The 22,333-nt window shown below is 42.9% G+C and overlaps 1 protein-coding gene across 2 annotated transcripts in view; it reads left to right on the top strand.

Moving 5' to 3' along the window:
* The window catches only part of Med12l (mediator complex subunit 12L), a 271,847-nt gene that overhangs the window by 207,646 nt on the left and 41,868 nt on the right, over nt 1-22,333 (top strand). For both annotated transcript variants that reach the window (XM_026408177.2, XM_026408176.2), the window contains 11 exons: nt 223-341; nt 1,314-1,457; nt 2,665-2,828; nt 5,528-5,659; nt 10,650-10,877; nt 11,660-11,801; nt 13,417-13,537; nt 13,852-13,953; nt 14,631-14,744; nt 17,727-17,926; nt 21,825-22,013. In XM_026408177.2, coding sequence (XP_026263962.2) covers nt 223-341; nt 1,314-1,457; nt 2,665-2,828; nt 5,528-5,659; nt 10,650-10,877; nt 11,660-11,801; nt 13,417-13,537; nt 13,852-13,953; nt 14,631-14,744; nt 17,727-17,926; nt 21,825-22,013 — 1,655 coding nt within the window. The remainder of the gene's footprint in view (nt 1-222; nt 342-1,313; nt 1,458-2,664; nt 2,829-5,527; nt 5,660-10,649; nt 10,878-11,659; nt 11,802-13,416; nt 13,538-13,851; nt 13,954-14,630; nt 14,745-17,726; nt 17,927-21,824; nt 22,014-22,333) is intronic.

The following is a 22,333-nucleotide window of genomic DNA, read 5'->3' as shown; positions in this document are numbered from 1 at the left end:
GTTTTGGATTTCTTAGCTGGATCTATGTCCTCAAGTCTGTTGTTTTTATGTATTGGTTTTGTCCCAGGGAAGGACTAAATCAATACATTAACTTCATTTTTAAAGCAATTTGTATACCCAACTACTGATGTGAGCTCTTCAGCCTGGGATCAATGATGATGTTAGATAATGAAAGAGTTTTGAGTAAATTGAAAATAACCTATGTGTTTTATGTTCATTTAGTTGGGGATGAAGGGCAAAAAGCTAGAAAGAACAAACAAGAAACATTTCCAACCCTGGAGACGGTGTTCACAAAACTCCAACTTCTGTCGTATTTCGATCAGCATCAAGTGACGTCTCAGGTAGCCATTTAAAACTATCTTATAATGTATTGCACGTGTCACCGTTTCCTGAAAAATCCCTTTTGTGCAATATGAGTTTTCAGCCTTCATGAATTTTTTCACATGAATATGTCACTGCGCCTGGCAAAGGGTGCTTTTTTAAAAAAATATATATTTTTTTGTTGTAGTTGTACACAATGCCTTTATTTTTATTTATTTATTTTTTGTGGTGCTGAGGATTGAACCCAGCGCCTTGCACAAGCTAGGGGAGTGCTCTACCGCTGAGCTCCAGCCCCAGCCTTCATGAACTTTATACATATATTTTATAAACATGTGGGAACATCTCAGACTATACATTTAAAAAAAAATTTAAGTTGTAGATGGACACAATACCTTTATTTATTTATTTTTATGTGGTACTGAGGTCAGTTCCTCACCCATGATAGGCAATTGCTCCACCACTGAGCATCAGCCCCAGCCCAAGAGCTTGTTTTTATTATGTAACCACTTTTACCTTATGTTAATAATCAGTAATATATAAAATAATCCCTAATGCAAGGCTGATGTTATGACTCCCTGGCCCCGTAGCACACATGTCAATGATTGAAATGAAATGCCATGACATTGAGAAGAAACCAAATCTATTTTGTTTTACAAATTCTTTGATGGTTATTTAGACACATGAAAAGCTGTTTGAGGGGCCGGTTGTGTGGCTCAGTGGTAGAGCGCCTACCTCGCACAGGTGAGGCTCTGGGTTTGATTCTCAGCCCCATATAAAAATAAAGAAAGATATTATATCCATCTATAACTAAAAAAATAAAAATAAAAAATAAAAAAGCTGTTTGATCTGTACATGGTTTTGGTTTCTGTGAAAATATGTTTTAATTTTCATCTAGTAGAATGGCTAAATTCCAGTGTGTTAGAGAAGTAAAATAATTTATGTAAAAGATGGTTTGGGAATCCGTGTGTGACGGCCTCACTCTGTCTGCTCAGATCTCTAACAACGTGCTGGAGCAGATCACCAGCTTTGCTTCAGGGACGTCCTACCACCTCCCGCTGGCCCACCACATACAGCTCATCTTCGATCTCATGGAGCCCGCACTGAACATCAATGGACTCATTGACTTCGCTATACAGGTGTCAGAGAGACCGTGTTTCCTTAACTTTGGGAGAGCCAACCTACCAGGCATTGCAGAATTTATGTTTTAAAATGTATTATTTTCAAATTTAAAATAACTGAGACAGGGTCTCATAGTGATGTCCAGGCTGGGCTTAAACTCCTGCTGGTCTTCATTGATCCTTCTGCCTCAGCCTCCTGGGGGCTAAGATGACAGATCTATGCCACCATGCCTAGCCTAAATTTATTTTAAAATCAACACTCAAAACCATAAAAACTGTACATATATAGTTTTATGTAAAATATACACATAAATGGAGGTTCTGTGTAATATTTCTATGCATGCACACATTATACAATGTTCATACCAGGTTAAACATAACTTGCCTCATGGAATATTTATCATTTCTTTACAGTAAAAATTGTCAAAATCCCTTCTTCCAGCTCTTTGAAATGTGCAGTACATCATGGTTACCTATAGCACCAGAACATCTTGCTTCTGACTGTAGCTCAGTGCCCATTGATTAGCTTTCCCCATCCCTGCCCCATCCCACTCCTCCTGGCCTCTGTTGGGCACCTCTGCCGATTTGAATGGAACCAATTGCTGTTCATTAACACAGTTGTGAGGACCCAATACATTTTTGAATAATCGAGACATTCTGAATTAATGGTCATTAGCCTAGTATTTTAATTACAGCTCTGTTAATTGTTTTCAGTTAAATAATTATACCTGGTATTCAGTGCATGTCATTTAACAATGCCAGAATTCCGAGGCTTTCTGGGATTGTCTTTTTTTTTTTTTTTGCTTAGACAGTGATGAAAGAGTATTTTCTGTCTATAATAGAGTAAATTTTAACACTGAAAGAAAAAAAAAGTCCTTAAAATTTGATTTAACTTGTTGCACTTGTTTCTTTATTTCCTAGTATTATTAGTGAATGGATTTTAACCTTGGTTTCCTTATTCTGTAGTATATATCAGCTTCACTGATCTATTCCAGAACTCGGGGCTGCCTGGCACTGGGTGCTTCCTCATCTTACACACCCTCATGTCCAGACAGAAGAACACAAAGTTCTTGTATAAACAGGCTTAAAAATAAAAAGATGTCTGATTCACAAGTCCACGTTCTCCCCGGCCGTGGCGCACAGCATGGAGTATTCATGATTGGTGGGACTGGTTCTCCTTTGTGTTGTGGCACCTGCGTTTTTCATTCCTTCTCTGTTCTTACAGTTGCTGAATGAGCTGAGTGTCGTGGAAGCCGAGCTGCTCCTCAAGTCCTCCAGCCTGGCAGGCAGCTACACCACGGGGCTCTGCGTGTGCATTGTGGCTGTTCTCAGGCGCTATCATAGTTGTCTGATCCTGAATCCTGAGCAGACAGCCCAGGTGTTTGAAGGGTTGGTATATAAAATGCCATCGTTTTTCAAATCCGAAAGTGTCTGGTACTATTAAGAGAACAATAGTACCTGTTTTTATTTCAATTAAAACAGTTAAAAGAATACTCCTGCCACAAAGGCTCTATCAGAGGAGGAGACAGAATCACTTTTCTGGTTAAGCCTGAGGCCTTCCTCCTCTCCCTCCTCCTTGCTGCCTTCCTGGTCACGCCCTGGTTTCTAAGAACAGGAGGCTGCTCATTGATGGCCTCCATCCTTCATGCTGCCCAGCATCCTGGCTTATTAAGAGTGAATGCTTGTAACTTCTCTTTTCCTGTAATTTTGGTTTTTTGGAGAATCCAACACCAAATACAGCTTTGCATTCATTGACAGTGAAGGGGTGCTTCAGTTTCATCTTTGTGATTCACAGCATCTTTTGACAAGACCTAACTTAGAACCAGTGTCTTTGTTTGTTCTTGGTATGTTGTATGCTTTTGGGTTGTGGCTGTTATAAGATAGAGTTTGCTCTGCTGTTGCCAGTGGAATTGGTCTGAGGAGGTAAACCTGCTCTGCCCATCGGAGACAGAGGCTCGGGAGCCCAAGGTAAGGTAGAGCCAGCCCCGCTCTGTCCACTCCCCTTTCCCCCACTGGGCTTTTTACACAAACACAGCAGCCCATTTTTCTTCCTTTTTTTTTTTTTTTTTTTTTGTCCTCCTGAGCTCAAAAGAACCACGGAGTTCTTTGGTGCAGCAGTGACTGTTTGCTGTGATCTAGCACATGTGATTGACTATGTTGTTCCTCAGGTGGCCTAGGTGGAACAGCAGCTTTCTGGGGGCACATCAAATGGTACTTTTTGTATATGTTAACTGTACACTTAGTTTAGGAAGTGAAGTCTGAAATATCTCAGAAACTTTACTATGCAAGAACATATCTATCTTAGAATTAAGGAAGTACGTGACGATTTAGCAACCCTCTACTTACTATGCTGTAAGGTTTGAATTTTAATATCATTTTATAGGTCAAGAAACTGGGACTCGGGCATTTTAAATAAAGGGTTTGGTAGTGTAGCAGTGTGTGTTGTCCAATATCACATAGACAATGACTCTCACGGCTTTTAACAGGTCTTCCTGGTTGGGAGTTCATTCCTATTATTCAAGCTATCTCATACTTTTAAGATTGTGCATGGAAATCTTCTAGTTGTTCATGAAATCATTTTGTTGAGTTGTGACAAGTACAGGTTTGGTTTGTTTGCAGTGCTGGGAACTGAGCCAGGGGCCTGGTACATGCTGGCCAAGCATTATCCTGCTAAGCTACATCCCAGCCCACATGACAAGTGTTTTTGCTTGATTGTATTTTATGTTTTAACTTGAAAAGAATTTTAGTATCATTGATTTTTACATTTTAAATTTACATACTATTGAATATTAATAAAATTATGTTTGACATTTCCTTTTCTTTTTACTTGATTATACGTAGTAAGGGTAAATATTTTTCCTCAAATGATGACATTATTTTTTTTTGTATTTATGCGAGTGGTCATCCAGAATCACAGTGTAAAGCCTTCCTCATCTCCAGCAAGACAGAGAAGTTGAGGAAACTCTGCTACACCCTGGCTAGCTGACCATTTCTCACGTGTTTGTTTCCTTTAGACACAGTAGAATTCTTGGCTTTAGGATGTATCAGGATCTCTTTTGTTTATGTAGTCAACCACAGTTCCAGTCACTACTTTTAAAAATGATTGTGTGAGGTTTTCCTCTAATGGTCAGCTTCATTCTCTGCTGGCTGGCCCATCTGTCACTGTTCCTTGCCAGGGTTTGGGATGCTCTGGGCATTTCTTCAGGTAGTCCCAGGGTTCCCCTCTGGCACCTGTGCTCCTCCTGTCCATTGTGGCTTGGGCCCTGCAGATGCTTCGGATTCCCCTGACCCCTCAGCATGGAGAGGTTTTGTTGGGGGGCCCAGGCTCTCCACCCCTTCTGCTGTGCGCTGGCTGCCTGCCCTGCTGCAGGCCCTTCACCTTTCTGTGCCCCTTTTTATGGTGAGGGTGGCAGGTCAGAGCACTGGTCCGATCACCTGTGACTCCTGTGGTGTGGTGTCCTGGGGAGACCCACAACAGAAGGCCTGGTGGAGGAGCCAGACTCTTGCTGCTGGGCCAGTGTGTGCCCTGCCAAGTGAACCTGGGTGTGGGAGAAGCATAGACAGAGGCCTCTGATCTGCCTGGTGGGCCACACAGAATTTTATGCGTGGCTGGGTGCTTATGACCCCAGTTGTCATAGAGGATGTCACTATGAAAAGAGGTAAACCGAGATCAATTTGTTTCTAGCTTGCCTCCCAACCATGAATTCCCCAATGATGCCAGATACAGCCAAGGGATGGGGATCTCCCAGGGTTACTACCGGGAGCTGCTGCTTTACAAAGGCTCAAGCTGATTTGTGACTCAGTTCAATCAGAAGGTCCTCCCCTCCACCTTTCCACTGCGTCCCTGTCACAGGGCTCAGTGCTTCTCCAAGTACAGCTTGCGCACCATCTCTTGTTGTTTTTGTTTCTTGTTGTCAACGACATTTCTGAAGTTGTGTATAGCATTTCTGAACCTCCTCAGAACACAGGCGTTCAGAGATTCAGTTTGCTGTGCTGGTCATCGAGTCGTATGTGGTCACCTCGTTCTCGAAGCCTTGGGTGAGGGTGCACTACTGTGTGGGCCTCATTTGCCTGTGTCTTGCCCTCAGGTTGTGCGGTGTGGTGAAGCACGTCGTGAACCCCTCGGAGTGCTCTTCCCCCGAAAGATGCATCTTAGCCTACCTCTACGACCTTTATGTGTCCTGTAGCCACCTCAGAAGCAAGTTTGGAGACCTCTTCAGGTGGGTAGAAGAAAGTCCAAGAGTAGCAATGGGATCACAGCTGTGTTTGTCCATGACTCTACCAGTGTTAGTAGCCTTTTTCATAATGAAAGGTGATCATGGTTATTTTTTTCCGTTGCTAATTTTGAGAAATTCAAGATTTGATGAAACTGACTATTAAAAATACATAGTGGCAATGAAAGGTAGACCATTAAACTATGAATTGGTTTCCTCCCTCCCACCCCCAGATTGAAACGACTTTAGGCCATAACCATCTAACCTTGGCTAATTTTGTGTCTTCAACAATCAAAGAATTTTTTCTTTAAAATTTTTTGTTCTTGCCGGGAATGTTGGCACAAGCCTATAATCCCAGCGGTTTGGGAGGTTGAGGCAGGAGGATCGCAAGTTCAAAGCTGGCCTCAGCAAAAGCAAGTAGCTGAGAACTCATTGAGACCCTGTCTCTAAATAAAATACAAAATAGGACTGGGGATGTGGCTCAATGGTCAAGTACCCCTGGGCTCAATCTCCAGTACCCCCCAAATTTTATTTTTATATTCTCTATGACTTTTACAGATATAGTTCATTTAGGTAAGTCATATTGGAATGATGATAAATATTTAATAAATATTTATATTTTAAATTTGAAATTCAATTTGAATCATGAATCTAGTAGGCGGTTAATGAAGCAGTATTTGGTGTTTTTCTGGGTTCATATTCCTCCTAGCATTGAGATCCCCATTTTTTGACCTGGCTTTTTATGTTAAATTTATGTGAATTTAATACCCTCTGCACATCTTTAAGTTACAAATTGCTTTCATTTCTTGGTTAGGCATGGAAGGTTCTATGACTCCATTTACTTCTCCACAATTTTTCCAAACAGTTTTTCATTTTTTTCCTCTCTTAAAAAAATTTACTGTTTAGTACGTCCTATGTCTTACTAAACAGTAAATTTCATGTGAATTAGGTTTTTATATAAAAAAATTACTAGTATTTTCATGAGTAGCATTAAATCAACATGTATCAAAAAATGCAAGACGACCTAATTTGTATTTTGCATTGTGTTTGTATTTAGGTTCAACTTAGTAAATATTATCTCATTTCTTGATATACAAGAAATATATCCTAGTTACTCATTAAGAAGATATTGTAAAATCTGCAGTTAACCTACTTGCTCTCTTAGTCTTCATAAATGCTGCAATTGTTGGTTCATGAGTGTTTTTTTCTGTCAATAAATCTCACTGCTTAAGGAATGCTTTATGTTAATGAGTCCAGGATATTTTATATGTAGAAAAGATTTTTTCTGTGCCCTTCAGTGCCCTTATCCAGAATTCCTATTGAATTACCTTCTGCTGTAGGTATCATCTCCCATTTCCAAGTAGTACTACGTCTATTTAGCTCTGCAACTTTGAGATTAACCTGGGAGAAAGCATTTGAATTCCCCTTGCCTGGCCTCCCTGGGAGCGCTTTTGGGGGGCTGTTTTCTTGCTTGCTTCTGCACTTCCTCTGTGTCTCTACTTCCTTGACCACCTATTTCAGGTGGCATGTCCAACTCCCTCTTATTCCCTGGGTCTCAGCCTTGCTCAGGGGGCTCAGGTGGTCAGGTGCTAGGAAGTAACTTGAGATAATTAATTCCAGGAGAAAGTAATATCTGGCCAAAAGAAATTTGGAATCCTCAGGAAGAGCAAGGAAGAGGTGGTCTGCAGTTGTCTGTGACCTTCAGTGCCCTGTTTCATTTGGGTGAATCCTGTGAGCGCTGCCTCCTGGGTACTTGGAGTCCACCACTCCTTGGTGCCCTCATCACTGCCTCTCTGATCGTCCCTTGCAGGGCCCCATGCAGAGCTGTCCCAGCTGGCCTTCCTGCTTCACCCTTGACCCTCTTGTATAGATTCTGACCATGTCCACTAGAGTTACCCACTTAAAGCATGGTGACTCTCGGGGTTCCCAGTGCTGCCTTGCCCCCTAGCCTTCACTTTGTGCAGTGCCCTGCTCTCTTCTGCTCCTCTTCTCCTCTGTGTGCTCTGCTCTGATCGCTTGGTCCTCCCCCTGCTCCTTCTTCTGATGTGTAAGCTTGCACCCACCTTGGGTTTTCACACCTGCTCTTACCTCACTCGTGGCACTCACTCACACACTCACCCACACTTCCTTACCTCCGCCTCCCTGACCACCCTCTGCTCATTCTCAGCATCTTAGATGGACTCGAGATTTGATTAAACTGAATATTCAAGGACATTGTGTATTGATCGTGGCCTGGCTCCAGGAGAGCAGAGGCCGCCTGCTTTGCTCACCACTATAGCTGTCCAGCTCCTAGGGGGCACAGCCAAGGCAACAGACATCAAAAAGTCATATTTAACAGTACTTACAAAAATACTAAAATGCTATACCACGTAATACATTAGGTGGAGCAAGCCTTTGTAAATCATCTTAATGAGTCTTAGGAAACCCCTTTCCACAGAAATGATGTAATCTTAGAACAATATTCTTCTGTTACTCTGTGTGGAATTTTCAGTTTCAGTTTAGAGTTTTGTGAGCTTTCTCATTCATGCTGTGGTTCCTGCACTAGCCCTTGTCTGATGGTGAACTTCCCCAGACAGCCCCCAAAGCTTATTTAACCACCCCTGCTCCCGCAGTGCAGTGCAGGTAGGCAAGGTGAGTTCATTCAAGCACTGTGCCAGGAGCAGGGACTTGGGGGACCCGCAGCACAGTGTGGTGTTCCAAGGACCATTCCTTGGTAAGGGGCAGGTGCACTTTCTAATGTTTCCATAAAGCAGCGGGGAGAGGTGTAGCTTTCTTGGGCTGTCTTTTGCTCCCCCTTTCTTTGTTTTGAGACAGATTCTCACTGTGTTGCTCAGGCTGGCCCTGAACTGTGGGCCCAAGTGACCCTCAAGTGGGGCTCTGCCTGGCTGGGCTGCTGGCACACACCACTGCACCTGTTCTCTCAGAATCAGAGACCGATTTATAGTTTGGAATTTGATAAAAAAAAAAAAAAGAGGACAATCAGGCAGAGATTTCCATTAACATACTGATTAAACAATTGGATCATCTTGTCTGTGATATCATCCAAGTCATCCTGTGAGAGGAATGTTGTGGAACAGGGAATGCCAGGGCCATCTACCGGGCACTGTGCTGGGCACAGTGCTTGAGCACTCACAACAACCAGGAAGTAGAAATGGCTTTCCCCAGGAACAAAGGAGTGTCCTAGCCTTGGTTAACAGTGAGCAAGCCTGGATCTGAACAGGCTCTGAGGATGTATGCTGCTGTCCCCAGGCCTCCAGGTCTTTCTGCTCCTCGTAGCTGCAGAAGGAAAGGTCTCAGCCATTGGCTTGGTTCCCTCTGTGCAAGCAGCAGAGTGTGAGGATTGGCGTGGCCTAGCTGGTCGCCACCATTTGATTCAAACACAGAAACCCATCTAGAAAGCCTGTACTAAAGGACACAGGAAGCCGCAACATGCAGGCTGAGAAGACCTCACCACTAGCCAGTTTCAGAGGGACCCTGCAGTCCACTTAGAAAAACCTGCCTCCTGGAGGTGGAGGGGTGGGGCTCATAAACCAGAAGCAGAGCAGAAGAGCTGGGATTCTAAAGTCAGAGTGGAGAAACTGGTAGAATTAAGTGAAGAGTTGAATGAAAAAGAGGTAAAGCTTTCAAATTTGCAGAAGTCCCTTGTACTAAACACTCAAGGCTTTGGGAGGCAGAGGAAATGAGGGATATGGTCGAGAGGAAACAAGGGAGGGTCTGGTCTGGGTTTCATTTTTAGTGGGAACATGAATGTAATAAGTGAGAGTGAATAAAGAGTAGTCAGGAAGAACAGGTGGGTAGAAGCACCGGGACCACAAAATGACTGTCATTTTCAAAATGCCACAATTCTCTTTTGCCAATTTATATCCCTCCATGATGGCCAACAAGTTTTTTACAGAAGTCCTTTGCAAAGAAAGAGAAAAAATATAGAGGATAGTAATTATTCGGTTTGTCATTTGGTCCTCTCGGTGACACCTGGGCCTCCCTGGCATCATTTGGCACTGGAGTCATTTGGGAGCCCTTGTTAAACACACAACTCAGAGTACCTATATGAGACCTAGGTATCAGTATTTTAACCAAACAGCCCAGAAGTGGCTCTGAAGGACGAGGGCTGAGCTGAATGGTCTCAATTTCTGACAGCTGTTGGCACTGACAGTGCTTTAGGATAAAGCATCCACATGCCTTTGTATATTTGAGGTACTCATTCCTGGCTAATGTAGGTGCATAAAAAAGCTGTATATCACCTTAACCATGAATCTGTTTGCTGCCCAAACTTAATCTTAAGAGCAGCCTTTCTGTTGCGCTGAAGAGCTCTTGAGTAGAGCACTTGAATTTGCTCATGGACTTGCAGATGGGCAGGAATGGCTGAGTTCATATGTAATGTGAGTTTTGAAACTGGAGCATCTCAGTGCTGGCTATGGAGTAAATCCATCCACATCCCTTGATGCTTCTGTCCTATCTTTGCTCAGATGTAGCTCATGAAAACCTCAAATATTTCACACAATAAACCAGGGTCTTAAAAATAATCTCGCTGCTGTTGAGAAACACGGCATGACAAACTTAGGGATGATGTGACCAGTTCTTTGCTCTTGTACTATTTGCCAGTTATCCAGAGCCCCCTGGCATATTGCAAGCTCCCTGAAGTCAGGAACATGCCTTTCCTTTCTCTGCTGTGCCACAGTCCCATAGTCACATTTCTTAGCATTCAAATTCCGCAGGACACAGTGTCCCTAGAGGAGGAGATCTTTGGCATGTGCCATCAGGACTACAACACCACAGTATTCTGATGTGTAATTGAATCTATTTTTATTCTTAAGAAGAGTTGCAAATGTTATTACTTGAGTTAGTTGTTGGAAGCCTTAGTAAATTCTGTGATTTGTAGAGCTTGTAAACTGTAGAAAGTCATTTAAGATTAGTTACCAGCTTTCTTAAGTGAAATGGTTTTCCTGTTATTCTAGTTTTTGTTTTTCTTTTTTAACTTTTCTTCTTGTAACCTCAGTAGTGCCTGTTCTAAAGTAAAGCAAACCATATATAATAATGTGATGCCTGCGAATTCCAACTTGCGATGGGATCCCGACTTCATGATGGATTTTATTGAGAATCCCTCAGCTCGAAGCATCAACTACTCAATGCTGGGCAAAGTCCTCAGTGACAACGCAGCCAATCGCTACAGCTTTGTCTGCAACACGCTTATGAATGTCTGCATGGGCCATCAGGATGCCGGCAGGTGAGCCGGGCTACTGGGAAGGCATCACAGACAAGGACTTGGGTGACTTGGGAACTTCTTTGAAACAAGTGTCTAATAAATGTCTGGGCTCACACCTGCCTTTCATTTGCTCCCCTGACTCTATCTTCTTTTATTCATTATTTATTTACCTCTGTTCTGTTCAAAAATTTTCTTAACCTGAGAAACGCCTGCTTATGTCTTCTTGCTTGGGCATTGGATGTTTTAGGTATGGTCTATTAATTTATAGTACGCATTTTCAAAAAAAATGTATATAATAAAATACCTGTATTTTGAAAACAACTATATTTGAACTTTTAAAAAGGAAACATGTGATTTAATGAAAACAGAAGGGAGACCAGTAGCACAGAGGATAGATTTGGGGAAGAGAAGAGAGGGAAAGCAGAGATACTGGCCAGAGGACTTGACAAGATCATGTTATGTACATTTGCAAAGATAACATGATTAATCCCACTATTGTGCATAATTGCAACGCACAATGAAAATGTCAATTTGCAGATCAGGTCTGTTCACAGAGCTAAAAATGTTCTAATTCACATGTGTACTGGTTATTGTTTGTCAATAGTGTTGATTATTCAACAACATTTGAAGTTGTTAACATATACCTTTGCTCGGTTTCCATTGTATCTGACAGGTGGGTATTGGTTACATCCTTCTGTCTAAGAAGCAGAAGGCTTGTTGCTGGTAGTGAAATGTGCTCACGGCTATGCCACGCACGGTCACCATCCTGCCAACTGCTCACTGCCCAACTCTTTCCTCCTTAGGATTAACGACATAGCCAATTTCTCCTCTGAGCTGACCGCCTGCTGCACTGTCCTCAGTTCAGAATGGCTGGGGGTTCTGAAGGCTCTCTGTTGTTCTTCCAATCACGTGTGGGGGTTTAATGATGTACTTTGCACTGTGGATGTAAGTTTTCTTTTTTGTTTAAAATTGTGTAATTCAAAATTTAGTTAGTGGGTAATCTGTTTTTAAAAAATTATTATGTACTTGACTCAATTTTAACATTGTAAAATATTTTTTTCTTTCTCTGTCTGAAAGTAATAAGCCACAGGGTAGTTGCCAAGATTATTTAATACGCAAAAAAACTCAGAAATAAAATAGATAGCTTAATCTATAGCAGAAATGCCTGAAGTTTCCTGAAATTTCCATGTAGCTGATCTGGATGATCACTTCAGAGCTGTTTGTTCTTCATTTTTATTTATTTGAACCCAGGGCCTTGTATGTACTAGGCAAGCGCTCTACCGCTGAACCACAACCCTAGCCCCTGTTCTTCATTTTTATCACATGGCAGGGGACGTAACTGAAGCATTTTTCATTATGAAGAACCAATATGTAGGTTTCTAAGAGTATAGATTTTGTTATATTGCACAGAAACGCCCAGGTATAGGTTCAGAGGATGCTCAGTCTTTCTTGGGGATCAAGTCTGGACACTGATGAATAGCTCCCCCTGCTCCCGATATATCACTGATTATCTCAACTAGCAGGTTACATCCATAACATGTGAATTCATGAAACGTCTGCCTCCATTCTTTATCGTGCCTGCCTGCTGTATCCTGTTGGAGCAGAATTAGGGCTAGGGTCTCTTATGTTAAAGAACTCTATGTTTTAAAAGCTGCCTCTGGCTGAGGGCTTATTCCTAGTTTGCAGACTCTGCCAGGGTGGGCAGTCCTGTCTCTGCAGCTCAGTGTGCTTAGACTTTTATACACGTTAACACATGAGTGGTGGTCTGCTCTTCTAGCAGAAAGACACGTTTTTATCTTGACTGTAGTTCCTTACTTAGTCTCTCGGTCTTTTTGTTGTTGTTGTTGTTGTTGTACTTTGCCTTCTGCTTTAATCCCTCATCTGTAAAAATGGATTTTATAATAGTATGAACCTCATGGTGCTGGGCTATCAGAGGAGGTGTTTTGTAAATTGCTGGCCGTGGTCCCTGAATTATGGTGCCAGTTGTGAAGGCCGCAATTAGTCATTTTTCTCATTATCTTGTGCACGTGTTTCGTGGAGTCTGGAAAGTCAGAGATTTCACTATGAATTAATTTTCTTCCTCTTTTGCAATTTGGAGTTAGTTGGAAACTTTCAGAGTTTTCATAACCCATTTAGTCCCTTTGAGCATCTTTGTTAGTTGCCACATAAAGAGTCTCCAGAACACCGTCAGGCATGTCTTTCTGCTAAGGGGCCCTCCTGTTTTCTGTTTTCTCTTAGGTCCTCTGGACTTACTCCGACTCACATTGGGTTGCATTCACACATCCCTTAGTGATTTCTTGGATTGTGTTTTTTGTCTTTTTTCAGTTGTGGGTTCATGAGCTATAGCCCAATGTCCTCTTGCAGCTCTGGGGGGTGGATAGACTCAAGGTTTGTCTTGCAGAAACAGGCCTGGGGGGTAACAGTCGCACGTGGCTGTTCCCTGTGGGTTCATGGTGGGACTGAGCTCTTGGGGGTGTTGCCTACATTCTCTTAGGTATTGATCTTTGATGTGGCCGAGAAGGGTGTCAGGTATTAAAACCTGTCAATGTTTTTCTTGAAGGTGAGTGACCTTTCATTCCATGATTCATTAGCTACTTTCATTGCTATTCTGATAGCACGACAGTGTTTCTCCCTGGAGGACGTCGTGCAGCACGTGGCTCTCCCCTCTCTCCTAGCGGCAGGTAAGGCAGCCTGGGGAGCTGTGCTGGCTGTGGGCTCGCTGCCTTGGAGGGGTGGGTCGGGCTGTTAGGGCACAGGGGGGTGCAGTAGGAGATTCTAGGTGTATGTGTGCTGGGGTGGCTAGAGGTGGCAGGGCAGCCCAGACCCCAGCATATTAACCCTGGAGGCAGTTGCTCTCCCCAACCTGCCTTAGGAGTACTCCCATCTCAGAAGAGACGGCTTACTTTTCTTGCTCTAAGGAGAGTTGATGTAGGTTAGAGCAGAAGACTTAACTTAGTAGGAAGCCTGAGGCCTGTCTTTCTGTCCTGCTTTCTAGCTTGTGGAGATGCGGACGCGGAGCCCGGGGCGAGGATGACCTGCCGACTGCTGCTTCATCTGTTCCGAGCGCCACAGGCCTGCTTCTTGCCTCAAGCCGCCGGTGAGCTGGCTGCAGCATGTCAGTGGATAGAGGCCGGAGCTCTAGGTTCTAAGTGACCTGTGGGCTCTACGTTTTGTCATTTCCTTCCTGATTTTTGTGGGCTTGATCTGGGGGCAGTGAAGGAGTGAGAGGGTGCCACCAGGAGGGCTGGCAGCACCTTCCATTTATGTAATATCAGGAAATATTGAGAAATCAAAACCGGGAGTTAACAGTCAATAAAAATACCTCTGCCCTTAGGCCAGGTCATCCTGGTGGGCAGCGCGGCTGGAAAACATACTATGTATGTCAATTCTGAGCCCCACCAATCCCGACTTAAGGGGATGGTGACTCATTTATCCTTTTCCTAAGGTAAGCGATGATTCCTAGGGTATTAGTAAAGCCTCTTCTTAGATCCCTTCCATCCACACGTGGGCATGTCTGTGTGGGAATCCTGCTAATCTTTTTGCTACATCTCTCTGAGGAGCAAAAACATTGTTTTAACAATTAATAATTAAGAAAAGGTTAAGTAAGAATACTGGCAGTGTGTCTTAGTGAACCCCGGAGCCTCAGGTTAAGCAGGCCAGTGGCAATTAAGCGCCCACAGTCCAACAGTGAGAGGCCCTGCCGGCTGGGGGTGATTACAGAAGATCGTTAATGATGGTGACGAGACTGTTCAAGGCTTCTTGTTGTTTTCACAGGCAAACCTTTCCCCGGAATAAGATCGTCTTGCGATAGACACCTCTTAGCTGCTGCTCACAACAGCATTGAAGTGGGAGCGGTTTTTGCTGTATTGAAAGCCATCATGATGCTCGGTAAGACCTTCCTGGCCCTGCACTTCTTGGCTGATCACCAGAAGTGCAGGCAAAACCATCTGTGTTCAGCTCAAAATCTAATTAATGTTGTTGAAAACCTGGTTTGTTTGGTTTGTTCTCCTGGAAAAAGAGAGTTGGCTTTCCCTGAGTCTATGGGCAATAGGGCTCTTAGAATTTCTGTCCCTCCTATAGTGACCCTGGGGGAATTTAAATAGAGATACTATTGTTCTGTTTTAGTTGCTTGATGCTCCTTCTGATGTGACGTAGATTCTGAGATCCACAGGGTTGCTTTGCCTTCAATTGTTGGCAAAAATACTACCCAAGGAAGGACAAGGATGACGTAGTGACATCCCTGAAGGCTTAGCTCTCAGCCAGGCTGTGTTTCAGGTGCAGAACACCAGGAAACCTGGAGCTTACTCGGAGTGCTTCTGCTGTGTTGGAGACCCTGAACACGTTTTTCTGTCTGTTTTATTCATGAATCGGGTGATAATCACAATGATGTTTGTATTATTGATTAATCAGTATTCGCTGTCACAGTAATGTTTTTTCCATCCGATTCATAGTGTCCAAGACGTCCTTTATATCTTTTTTGTGTATGTGCTCCTGGAGTGACAACACTGTCTTCTGCTGTCTTCTGCCCATTAAGTGTCGATGAGTTTTCTTCTGGATGTCATAAGGGATATGAATGGTTAGAAGACTTGAGTTCCTAGTGCTTGATCCCAATTTTGAATACCCTCTTCTAGACTTGACTACATAATAGTTACCTCTTACGTTCTTAGTGAGCTCCCTTTGATCAAAACAGAGTAACTGAATGATAGGAGCTGCTTTAGGTGGGTCTTAAAGGACACAAGTGAGGACAGAATTCTGTAATGCTTGAGAAATGATGCCTGAGGATTCAAGGAACAATAACATTTTTCAGTGAGGCCCCTGGGTTCAATTGTTTGTAACACAGAAACAAAACAACAAAACCAGAGTTTTCACAAAATTACCTATTAAAAGTTCACTTGAAAAGAACATATGAATGTGTATTTTGTCTGTATTTGGGAATGCCCATGGATTCTGTAGCCAAAGGGAAGGGTAGAGCCAGCTGTGGGCAGCAGCCTCTCCTCGAGCTAAGGAGGTCCTCGGATGAGAGCACCCATGTCCCTGCTCTGAGGGTGTCTCAAGGGAAGGGTGGCTCATGGGACCTACTGAACATACAAACCTAGGGACTGGATTTGTTACCCTGTTATTTCTAAGGCTCATTAGAAAAACCAGCAAGAACTAGGTTTTCACTAAATTAACTTTGGAAGCCTGAATCTGTAAGTGACCCAAGTTTTAATGGCAGAAACCAAGATGACTGCCCTGTGGACACAAGCTCTTTGATTTATAGCACGGGTCTGATCCCAAGTAAAATCTGCCTACCTCTGAATATTCAAATAATATGGCAAATCCTCCAGGCCTGAAAGGTCAGGATACACCCAGTAAAGGTCAGCAGAGCCAGGGCCCAACTGGCTCCTGTGCTCTGTTGACCACATAGCTGCAGAAGATTCCAGCACCTCCTCCCAAGCCACCTCCCCCATTCCAGTCACTGATGTCACTGCCAGGTCCTCACCTGGGCCTGCAGTGGCGTGTGTCTTTGGATTGTTCTTGTAGAGGTTTTAGTGTCTCTGCCTCCCTGTGTTCTGACCAGCATCCTCCCAGCTCCCTCCCCGTAGGTCTGCTGAGATGGGGGTGAGACCGTGGAACCTGTGTGGTTCCTGTTTGAGGCTAGCTGTAGTGTGTCTTGGCACCTGAGCATGGAGGATGCACTTTGCTACTTTTAGAATTTGGTCTTTCAAGATCTTCGCTTCTGAGAATCTCTGTTGGATTAAGTAAACTCCCGTGGGTGAACAGTACGTTTTGTATTTGTGTGTTAATGGGGAATATGTGGTATTATATTGGTGAGTTGAAGTGTGTTATTTATTCCTCTCCTCCTCTTGAGAATTTGTAAGTAAATATTCATTAAGCTAGTTTGATTTTTCAGATTTTTTTGGTGTATTTTCAGCAGAGTCAGAGCTTTTCTTGGTGGGCCTGTGGGTTTTAACAGGCCTTGGGCACCAACCCAGGCTGTTTGCCCACTTGTTTCAGGCAGCAAAGGCCCAACCCAGACTCATCCGTGGGTCCCAGGAAACAAGGCAGGCCCCTGCAGGTGGGCAGAAGCTACGCCCTGCTGTTGCTGGGCCGTCCCCCCTGCCAGCCAAGGCACACCCGGCTTTTACAATGGCCAGGGTTTCGTGTCTCATGGCTGGGGATTCCAGCTGCCGGACAGGTTCTGTGTGGCCTTTTGCTCCCAGAACTTTGTGAGGAAGAAGCAGTTTTCTGGGGGTGTTGGCTGAGCCTGTCAGGGAGTATCAGGCAAGGGGTCTCACTTGGCTGTCACAGAGGAAGCCAGCAGACATGGGTGATAGAAAGCGTCTGCTTTCCAGGGCTGCCTTAGTATGCATTGCCCTTTTCCATCCCCAGGGAAATATATCTCTTGTCCAGAAGTTGGTAGTAAGGTGGGCTAAGGCAAAACTTTTCTCTTGACCTATGGATAGAAAATAAGTCCTTGTAAGAGAAGAAATGGAAAAGGGACATCTAGAAGGGTGAGTAACCCATTCTTTTTTTCCTTGTCTAATAAGTCAAATGAATTTGATGCATCAAATGTTGGTGAAATCAATGCTCTGTGATTATTAAGTGTGGCTCATGATGGTCTTTCTAAGTTTGGTGGAAGTATACTTAATTCTTTAAACAAAAGAAGGAGCGAGTATCGGGCTGCTTTTTCTTTGTGTCTGATTCGTAATCCTCAGGGTTCTTCATCCGTTTTCTTGATTCATTCTCTGGATTGCTGGCTGACTGGCTATGCAATGATAATGCTACTCAGATATTTTAAATCCCCCCAAAGCTAGCCTCATTTGCTTCTCCAGTATGTGGTGGTATTTTGAACTTTCATGACTTTGCTTTTGTGATTCTGTTATTTAGGAGATGCCAAAATTGGCAATAACAGCGTCAGCTCCTTAAAGAACGATGACTTCACCATGAGGAGTTTGCGGCGGGAAGGGGCCGCGGAGGATGTCTGGCCTGCCTCTCACAGCTCGAAGCCCTGCGCGAAGAGCATCTCCATAGAAACGGCCAATTTAAGAGAATATGCTCGATACGTGCTGAGGACCATCTGCCAGCAGGTATTCCTGCAATTTAATTTGCCTTTTCCTTAAAATATGTCCTTTCTTTTGGAGAAAGGTGTTCATTATTGTAGGAAACCTGTACATAGGTGGGTTTTTATTCCCTGCTAGCTTTATTTTGAAATAATTCCAAATTTGCTTCAAAGGTGCAAGAATAAAGTGATCCTTTATACCCTTTAGACAGAGTAGTCGTTTACATTTGCCATATATGCTTTGTAAATCTATTTGTGTGTGTGAACATGGATGCAGATATAGGTATCTTTTTAAAACCCTTTCAAGGTAGGTGGCGTACTTTATTCTTCTTTACTTTTGAAGACTTCCGTCTTCATTTCATACCATAACCACAGTGTAGTTGCTAACATTTCAGAAGATTTAGTCTTGGTGTGGTACTATGCTGTCACTTGCCGGGCACATTCCTAGTTGGTCCTTATCGCGATGGTGCTGGAACTGACTGGGTTTTCCTATAGATTTGCTGCAGGCCACGCAACCCTGCCTCAGGACTAGAAGGAGTGTCTGTCCTCCAGGTAGCCAGCTCTGAAGGCACGCTGTGCCCTTGCCTGTCCAGTGGTGCTGGCCTTGGTTGGGTGGTCTTCCTTGTGTGGTCTGCGTGCCCGCTCTGTGTGGCCACCTTGGGGGAGTCCCTCAAGACACTGCCGTCCTCTGTTCCTCATTCCCCTCCCGCGCACCTCAGAGCAGTCATCCTGATTCTTGTCCAAGCCTGTCTTCCCCAAGGTGCTTCCCACTCCCTCCCCTCCACAGTGTCAGTGCGTGTCCTGCTTAGGAAAGACCCTCCCCTCTTCCCTGTCTCCTTACTTATGATCCACATGAGTCATAAGGTCCTGTCCCGGGAAGGGAAGTTTAACACTCACATGGTTCCAGGGAGATTTAGTGGGACTCCTTTATCTTGGTGTTTGTCATTTTTGTTTTAAAGTATTTTTGCTCCTTCTTGTACTTGCCCTGCCTCAGAATTACCTTGAGAATTAGAAGAGTGATACTTAGAAACAAGGTCTGGATGCTGTGTGTACTCATTGCTATGGAGTACCCTTGCTCCTGGGTTCTCTCAGTGGACAGAGCTAGGACAAAAGTGAACGTGCATGTTCTATGAGTTCACACGATGCTTCCAGTTCTTCGCCAACCTACAAAGCTGTGCTTTACTTTGCCGCATTGCATATTAATATAGCCTTTTTGCATAGTAAGAACCTTGGTTCCTCATAACATCAATCAATTATTACTTACTTGTAAAATACACCTAAAATAATTTCCAAATTGTTAGCATCTACCACTAGGCCTAATAAGCCTGCCAAGAGGAATGGAAAGGTTTCTGCAGTTCACTTTTTACTATTTACAGTAAATACAGTGATCTCACATTAGACAAAGGCGCCAAGAGCATACATTGGAGAAAAGATAGCCTCTTCAACAAATTGTGCTGGGAAAACTGGAAATCCATATGTAACAAAATGAAATTAAACCCCTATATCTCACCCTGCACAAAACTTAACCCAAGGTGGATCAAAAACTTAGGCACTAGAACAGAGACCCAGTGCCTAATAGAAGAAAAATTAGGCCCAGATCTCTACCATGTCAGCCAGGATCTGACTTTCTTAAATTTCAAGAAGTAAAATCAAGAATTAATAAATGGGATGGATTCAAACTAAAAAGCTTCTTCTCAGCAAAGGAAAAAATTAATAATGTAATGAGAGAGTCTATAGAATGGGAGAAAATCTTTACCACATGCACCTCAGAACACTGATCTCCAGGATATATAAAGAACTCAAAAACCTAACACCAACCCCCTTTCCCCCCAAGTAACCCTATAAATAAATGGGCTAAGGAACTGAACAGACACTTCATAGACAAAATACAAATGGCTAACACATTTATGAAAAAATGTTCAACATCTCTAGCAATTATAGAAATGCCATTTAAAATTACACTGAGATTCCACCTCACCCTAGTCAGAATGACAATTATCAAGAATACTTGCACCAATAAATGTTGGGGAGGATGGGGGAAAAAGGTGCATTTATACATAAAGAATATATGGTACATTTATACATGGAATATTGCTCAGCCATAAAGAAAAAGGTGCATTTATACATAAAGAATATATGGTACATTTATACATGGAATATTGCTCAGCCATAAAGAAGAATGAAGTCATGACATTTGCTTGGAAATGGATGAAGCTGGAGAATATCATGAGAAGTGAAACAAGCCAATCCCCCGAAACCAAAGTCGGAATGTTTTCTCTTATATGCAGATGCTAATTCCCAAAGGGTGGGGATTGCTAGGAAAGAATAGAGGTACTTTGGATTAGACAGAGGGGAGTGAAGAAAGGGGAGGGGATATTGGGGTAGGAAGTATAGTAGAATGAATCAGACATTATTACCCTATATGCATATATGATTACATGACTGGTGTAATTCTACATTATGTACAACTAGAAAAATAAGAATTATTACTCCATTTATGTATTATATGTAAAAATGCATTCTATAGTCATATATATCTAATGAGAACAAATAAAAAATTTTAAATAAAAAAAGTCTGAAAAAAATTAATCGGGCTGTCTCCCTTAGTATGAATGCATTCTTAATTTGAAATCAATTTGGGTTCATTTGTTTCTGTTTGCATTCAGTTTAGAGTCTTTCCCCTCAGCCTTATTATAGAATAACTACTTACAAAAGTTAAACTACACACAAGAGTATAAGTGGAAATGTGTTCTTCCTCCCAAATCCCTTGCTCCTCCCTGCCCCAGCTCACCAGTTTTGTTATTTTCGGGTGTATCCTTCCAGTCCCTATATGTTTTGTATTTTGCTACAGAGGTCAAGTCATCAAGATCATGTTTTGTGCTTTGTAGGTTTGTGGTCACCATGATAAAGTCCACTAAATAGGGACATAGGGCTGAGGGGCACTTGTGCCTTGGTCCCCACTGTGAGTGCACCCTGGTATCACCAGAGGCATTTGCAATTGTTTTGATACCTGGAATTGACCAAAACCAGCAGGCAGGTGAGTGCAGGAAGGGTGGTGGCTGGGCCTGCTGTGGACTTCTTGCAGTGGGTCCCAGAGGTCCAAGCCCATTGGGAGGCTCAGACTGTCAGTGCTAGAAGTGAAAATTGATTGAATGAATGGATGAATGATTGATTTGATACTTAGGAAAAAGAATACTGATATCTGGGTACCAGCACCTGAGCTTGATTTTAGTAGTCTGTGGTCTGATGGGGTGTCTGGATGTGAAATCTTATAAACGCCACAGGTGACCTATTTAATGGATGGTTAGCATCGGGCCACTGGCATGGTGGTTTCAAAAGAGGCTTCATCTGAAACACATATAGGGTCAAATGAAACTTTTAACACTGATGATTTTTAAAAGCGTTTAGTACAAGAATTTGCATTTGAAAAAATGGTGAAGCAAAGCTGCTAAGAAATTTAACTGAGTAGCCACTCTTCAGAGGGCAGTCAGCTGTAGGCATAGAGCTTCCTTAAGTTTTTGGCAGGCTCATTGACTCAGCAAAATTATAATAATAACTGTATGGCAAATAGATGTGCACAGTTATTTTGTATAATGGTAACATATTCATAGTATCATAAAGAGAAAAATTTCTAAATGTTTTATGCTATGTTCTTAACAGTGGAAAACATTCCAGTATTATCTTTTTCTTTTTTTTGCTCATCTGTTTCCAACTTTTTTCCTCATCTAGATTCCACTTTGTATTTTTAAGAAGTCAAAATGCCAGAAATTTTGTGTCTTACACTTTTTGTAGATACATTTTTATGGGTTATTTTTTCCTGAAGCTTCTCCTCGGTCTCACGTGCCATTTTGCTCTGACTTAAGTGTATGTTACATAAACATGTGGAAAGCCGGTTGCTGTCCAACAAATGGCCTTCTTCCTTCCAGGAATGGGTAGGAGAACATTGCCTAAAAGAACCTGAAAGGTTGTGTACAGACAAAGAGCTGATACTGGACCCTGTGCTTTCCAACATGCAAGCACAGAAGCTCCTGCAGCTCATCTGCTACCCACACGGCCTCAAGGAGTGCGCGGAGGGCGACAACCTTCAGAGGCAGCACATCAAGCGCATCCTGCAGGTACCCTTAGCACGCTGTGCACTGCAAGAAGAGGGATCGGTTCTTCCCCTTTCATTGCTAATTCTTGACGCAGGTCAACTCTGGTTTTTATTCCCCCAGTTTTCTTTCCTGTAGAATGGCCACGAGTTAGTGCTAGGTAGATGTAGATGCTGGGAATTGTATATAATCATCAGATAAATATTGGTATTTTAAGTCCATGCTGTATTTTACTTGAGAAATGATCTGCATGGAGGGACAGGCTTAAATATGTTATTCAAGAATTAGTGAAATCATTTTGGAATGGGGTCAATTAGATAATTGGATATTGTGAGTCAAAAATT

This window comes from Urocitellus parryii, chromosome 2 (assembly GCF_045843805.1).
Source record: "Urocitellus parryii isolate mUroPar1 chromosome 2, mUroPar1.hap1, whole genome shotgun sequence".
Lineage (NCBI taxonomy): Eukaryota > Metazoa > Chordata > Mammalia > Rodentia > Sciuridae > Urocitellus > Urocitellus parryii.
Note: the sequence above shows the minus strand (reverse complement) of the source record. Positions and strands in the feature narration are given on the sequence as shown.